The 6,924-nt window shown below is 34.2% G+C and overlaps 1 protein-coding gene across 1 annotated transcript; it reads right to left on the bottom strand.

Annotated features, from left to right (window-relative positions):
- Window positions 1–3,509: 3,509 nt before the first annotated feature.
- On the bottom strand, window positions 3,510–6,465 carry LOC108477260 (uncharacterized). The gene is made up of 7 exons (XM_053030965.1): window positions 6,175–6,465; window positions 5,987–6,078; window positions 5,364–5,704; window positions 4,925–5,139; window positions 4,763–4,867; window positions 4,058–4,253; window positions 3,510–3,655 (listed from the first exon to the last, which is right to left on the bottom strand). Exons 1-7 carry the CDS (start codon window positions 6,463–6,465, stop codon window positions 3,510–3,512), a joined length of 1,386 nt encoding a protein of 461 aa, XP_052886925.1.
- Between the last annotated feature and the right edge of the window lie 459 nt (window positions 6,466–6,924).

The raw sequence follows: 6,924 nt of genomic DNA, 5'->3' as shown, positions 1-6,924 counted from the left end.
AATATCTTCACTTAATCATCAAGCATTCATATTTAAAGCTAGATCATATCTTTATAAAATACCACAATTCAGATCATGAGAATAACATGTTTGCTGAAACATTTCAATTCAATTCCATACCCAACAAGCATTACATTGAGACTAGTCATATGTATATATATATATATATACATGTCATGATACATAACATTCTCTTTCTGTTTTCTTATAAACACATATCATTTATTTCATTATATCAATATTTCATATACCATAGTTTCCATGCATTCCACATATATTTATTTTTCCTTCTCCTCCTCTCCATTCCACATCCTTAATGTATATAGCATTCTTGTAAGTACGATTTCACAATTTACTAATAAATTCTCACATCAAATTGTCCACACGAGTCATAGTCACTTAATTATTTATAATTCGAGCTACAGAGCTCTAAATTAAGATCCGTAAATTTTTTCTGAAACTAGACTCATATATCTTTCCACCATAAAATTTTCATAATTTTTGGTTTATCCAATTAGTACATTTTATTCATTAAAATTTCCCTTGTTTCACTTTCTGACAGTTCTGACAGTTCTGACCGCTCTTCACTAAAAATTAATTATATCACAGTACAGAACTCAGATAATGTTCTTGTTGATTTATCCTGAAAATAGACTTATTAGGAATTTTAAAAATATAAGTTTGAGCCTTTAATTATTTTTCTCCAAATTTTTGTGATTTTCCAAAGTCAAAACAAGGGATCACGTAATCATTCTGAACTAGTCTCACAAAAACATAAATATCTCAAAATATAGGACTCCTTTGCTTGCTCTGTTTCTTTTATATGAAAATAGACTCATTAAGCTTTAATTTGATATCTCATTTAGTCTCTAATTCAATTTCTAATATGTTTGGTGATTTTTCAAAATCACATCACTACTACTGTCCAAAACAGTTCTATTGCTAATTCACTCTTTCACACTTTCTTTGTATTAACCTCATTTTAACATACATATCACAAATCATTTTCACCGCATCTCATACATCACAAGTATAGGCCCATGATCACAAGGTCACCATAAAATCATTCTCATGTATAACTTACTTGTTTATAACCTTACCATATCCTGGTCACTTAATGAACACATCATTCACATAACCAAGTTCCTGCACTTATTCATCACAAAACTCACAAAGCAATACATAGAGAGTCTCCCGTTGAACACTTCGGATCAATCCTTGATACTTGGTGGTTTCAGCACATAGCTCCACCCATCATTTAGTTCGGCTCTCTTGTACACATGGTGAACACTTAGTACCACCCATGTGACCTAGCCAGTTTATCTTGTAGCTCTCTTGTCTACATGGTGTCCTTCACCTGGAACCACGCATGCGACCTAGCTACATATATCCCGTAGCTCTCTTGTCTACATGGTGTACACATAGTATCACCCATGCAACCTAGCTACATCATAATGTCCTGTAGCTCTCTTGTACACATGATGTGCACTCAGCACCATACATGTGACCTAGCTACATACTATCAGATCATCCAATCTTTAGAAGGTTCAACCGGATTTCTCTCTTTTCTAACAATTTCACCAATCAAGTAATTATCCACAAACATATTTCCAATATTATTATAAAATATCATAATACAAGTAATAGTGATGTATTACTTACATATAAACTTACATCTCATTTAATATCGGCAATAACATTAAATTACACATTGCCTTATTAAAAATCATATGAACTTACAATTTCTCATAATATCCGTAATCATAGAAATCACATTTATGTATGATAATTCAATGCACTTCATGTACCATAGACATATTTTTAAATCAATTCATAAACGGGCACCATAAACATTTAATTTAACATAATTCAATTAACTCACTAAATTTAACTTTCAAATATAAATTACAGCATTATTGTCAGTATTATTATCATACCAACTTACATACTTTCAACATCTCGGAAATCATAGTAAATATATCAATTTTACATTGAAAAATGCATAAATTAATGCTTATTATACATATGAACTTACCTATATACTAAAACGGTCATTTTACCAACTTTCCCAATTTTCGATTTTTCTCTCATTCTAGGTTCAAATCTCATTTTTCGGGATCTAAAATATCATATTTTACTTATTTAATTAATGTACTATTCAAAACAGTCCTTAACTCAAACTTTGGAAAAATTACAATTTTGCCCCTAAACTTTTGCATATTTACACTTTTGCCCCTAGGCTCGGAATTAAACTTCATCCCTTATTCTTATGTTTTATGACATGCTGATCATTTTTCCTTCTATGGAAACATCAAATTCTCACTCTAACATATACTTATGACTATTAGGTATTTTTACCGATTAAGCCCTTTTGCTCGTTTTCACTTAAAACCGAGTAGCACAAGTTGTATAACATAATTTAAAACATCATATTGTATCATAAAACACCAGAATAAACAAATTTCACCTATGGGTATTTTTTCAATTATGAACCCTAGGTTGAATTATTGCTAGCATAAGCTAAATCAAGTTAAGGGACCCCAAAACGTAAAAACTTGAAAAGCGGGTTAGAACGGACTTACTATTGAGCTTGGAAAGCTTGAAAACCCTATCCATGGAGTCTCCTTGGTATACACGTCCATGGTGAAGAAGATGAGCAAAATTGGCTTTTAATTTTGTATTTTAATTCATTTTACCCTAAATGACCAAAATGCCCTTACTACTAAACTTTCCAAAAATTCCATCCATGTCCAATTTTTGTCCATAACTTAGAAATTGGTCAAATTTATATTTAAGACCTCCTAATTAATATTTCAAAGAAATTTAATACTAGAAACTTCTAGAATGCAAGTTTTGCAACTTTTTCAATTTAGTCCCTAACTTCAAATTAAGCACTTTATGCATAGAATTTCTTCACGAAATTTTCACATAATCATGCAATCATATCATAGACATCAAAATAATCATAAAATAATTATCTATATCTCGAATTTTGTGGTCCCGAAACCTCTGTTCCAACTAGACCCAATTTTGGGCTATTACATGACCAATCTGTTCTAACTGCTATAAAATGAGCTGACTTTGTGAGCCGATCAACAATCACCCAAATAGCATTTTTCTTACTTGCTGACAGTGATTACAAAGTCCATCGTGATACAGTCCCATTTCCATTCAGGAATATTAATAGGCTGAAGTAATCCAGTCGGAACCTGGTGTTCAGCTTTAACTCGCTAACATGTTAAACATTTAGCCACATATTCCACTATATCTCTTTTTATACCTGGCCACCAATATAGTTTCCGTAAATCACGGTACATCTTTGTTCCTCCAGGATGTAATGCAAAAGAAATTTCATGTGCTTCTCGAAGTATTAACTCTTTCAACTCTGAAGTAGTTGGAATACAAAGTCAATTCTGATATCTCAAACAATCATGCTCATCAATGCTAAAATTTTCTATCATATCATTCTGCACCATCTCTTTCTTCTTCATTAGCTTTTAATCTTCTAACTATGCTGTTCTGATTTGATCAAACATTACCAATTTTACTCTCAATTTAGCCAAAAGACTTCCGTCATCAACAATACTGAGATGTGGAAACATTGCTCTCAATTCAGCTGCAGCCTTTCTACTCAATGCGTCCGCTACCACATTAGCTTTACCAGGATGATAGTCAATAACACAATCATAATATTTTAGAAGTTCTAACCACCGACGCTGTCTTAAATTCAATTTTTTCTGTGACAAAAGATACTTGAGACTTTTATGATCAGTGTAAATATAACACTTTTCACCGTATAAGTAATGTCTCCAAATTTTCAAGGCAAATATCACTGCTGCTAATTCTAGATCATGTGTCAGACAATTGCATTCATGTGGTTTCAATTGCCGTGAAGAATAAGCAATTACCTTTCCATTTTGCATCAGTACACACCAGAGACCATTTAAAGAAGCATCACTATACACAACAAAATCTTTTCTCGACTCCGGTAAAGTCAATACTGGTGCCTCTGTCAACATTTGCTTCAACATATCAAAACTTTTCTGACACTGCTCACTCCAAACAAACGGAACATTCTTTTGCAGTAACTTTGTCATCGGCAAAGCTATTTTTGAAAATCCATTCACAAACCTTCGATAATATCCGGCCAACCCAAGAAAACTACGTACCTCTAACACATTTTTGGGAATTTTCCACTGAAGTATGGTTTCAATCTTCTTTGGATCTACTCTTATCCCATCTGCTGATACTACCTGACCAAGGAATACAACCTCCATTAACCAAAACTCACACTTACTCAATTTCTCATATAATTGCTTCTCTCGCAATATTTGCAAAACAATTCGAAGATGCTGTTCATGTTCAATTTCAGACTTCAAAAATACTAAAATATCATCAATAAAAACTACTACAAACTGATCCAAGTACGGTTGGAAAATCCTATTCATAAGATCCATAAAAGTAGCCAGAGCATTTGTTAACCCAAATGGCATCACCAAAAATTCATAATGCCCATACCGTGTACAAAATGTCGTCTGCGGTATATCACTCTCCTTTACCTCCAACTGAAAATATCCCGACCTCAAATCAATTTTTGAAAACACAGAAGCTCCTTTTAATTAATCAAATAAATCATCAATGTGAGGTAACGGGTATTTGTTCTTAATAGTCACCTTATTCAACTGTCGGTAATCAATACACAACCGCATCGAACCATCTTTCTTTTTAACAAATAACACTAGAGCTCCCCATGGTGACGTACTAGGTCGTATAAACCCTCGGTCCAATAAGTCTTGTGTGACATTCGATATGGAGGAATTGACACTGGATCTGTACCCAGGTATACTTCAATCACAAATTCAACTTCCTGATCAGGAGGTAATCCAGGCAATTCTTCAGGAAACACATCAGGAAATTCACATACAACTCGGATTTTATTGCATTGACTCTCAACTGCATCGGATTTAATAACATATGCTAAGAAAGCAGCACATCCTTGATAAATAAGCTTACTAGCTTTAATTGCTGAAATAACACGAACAGTCTCACTAGTCTGAATACCATTTACTTCAATCTGCTTACCACTTTCATTCTGAACAGTGAATTTCTTTTTATAATAGTCCAAAATTACTCGATGTTCTGATAGCCAGTCCATGCCCAATATAATATCAAAATCGCCAAATAGCATAATCAACAGATCAACGGAAAATATTTTCTCTTAAATCATTAATGGACATCTATCGTTGCTTTGGACAATTTAGGTTTTAAATTTCCCGTTTCAACTAGTTTTGTATTAACATAGGAATGTGACTATCCTGGATCTATTAAAACATAAACAAGTTCTGAATGTAATAAGAATATACCTGTCACTACATCATGAACATCCCCCTCGTCTCGAGTTCTTACAACATATGCTCGGGCTGGAGCTCTTACTTCCGATTGCTGTGTAGTATTTTCACTAGCTTTTCTAATTCCACCTATAGCAACTGAACGACTTCGGCCTAAACCTCGGCCTCTGGAAATAGATTCAGATCTTTGTGATACCGTTGGTGCTGCCTTACTAATCTTTGGATAGTCCTTTACAAAATGATCAGTGGATCCACAACGGAAACAACCCCTAGTTAACTTTCTACATTCTTCTCTATGTCTGTTTCCACAATATTCATATTCTGGAATTTCAACGTTCTGAGCTGGGCTTCTGATACTGCCAGTAGATATAGTAGTTTGTCTCTTTCAACTTTTGTCTCCTCTTTCTGATCTTGAACTGAATCTTCCACTACCATAAGAATCCCTCGATCGTTTGAATTGCAGACTTGAACTAGCAGTTCCAGGATGTTTTCCAGCTAAACGGACAGTTTTAGACTTTTTACTCTTCCCCAGTACTTGCTCAATCATTTTAGCTCTTTCTACGAAATCTGCAAACTCTGTAATCCGTAGAGGTATCAATTGCAGTTGGAATTCACCTCACAGTCCTCTTAGAAATCACTTGCATCTGTCAGTTTCAGTCGATATAAATTCAATTGCATATCTGCTCAGTCTCAGAAATTCCCGTTCATAATCCACTACGGACATATCTCTCTATTTCAACATCAAAAACTCTTGTTTCCAGTCTTCCATATATGTCTCTCCCAAATATTTCTTCTGAAATTCCAGTTGAAAGAATTCCCAATTTACCTGCTCTTCTTGAATATTTTGAATCACTGATGCCCACAATATGTAAGCCTCTTCTTGTAACAGAAAAACAACACATACTAAAGTTTCCTGTGGTGTGCATTCTAATTGCTTCACAATTCTCTTGGTTGTCTCTAACCAATTTTCAGCTATTGTTGAATCAGTTCCCTTTGATCCCAGAAATTCTGTAGCTCCATACTTTCGCATTTCCTTAATAGGAGCTCGTCGGGTAGCAGGGGTAGAAATAGTAGCAGGCTTACTTCCTACCGTTCTTTGAAGAGCTTCGGCAGTCATTCTAAATATTTATGTATTATCCCTTCCAGTATTCGGTGGTTGGTTACCTACCGGGTTTACACTTGGGTTCGCAGATTCAGATTCATTTACATCACGTGATTCATCTCTACTGTACATTTCTTGATCGGTACCCTCGACACTTTCGTCAGACATCTTTTACTCACTATAAAACAAAGTTAATTTATCAGTATATATATATCAGCATCCAATCCCGACTCAAAGTTAACATAATAATGGCATGTACCTCTAGACTCAATTCCGAGCTCGATTTAGTCCTAGAATCGACTAAACCTGAATAGCTTTAATACCACTAAATGTAACACCCCTAATCCCAAATCGTCACCGGAATAGGGTTACGAGGCATTACTAGACTTATACACTTAACATTTACACAAAACTAAGTCATAAATTTGCATTCCAATTCAAAACCTTTAAAATTTCACCATAAAGTCCCTAATA

The sequence above is a fragment of the Gossypium arboreum genome, chromosome 7 (genome assembly GCF_025698485.1).
Source record: "Gossypium arboreum isolate Shixiya-1 chromosome 7, ASM2569848v2, whole genome shotgun sequence".
Taxonomy (NCBI): domain Eukaryota; kingdom Viridiplantae; phylum Streptophyta; class Magnoliopsida; order Malvales; family Malvaceae; genus Gossypium; species Gossypium arboreum.
This window is presented reverse-complemented; position numbering and strand designations above follow the sequence as displayed.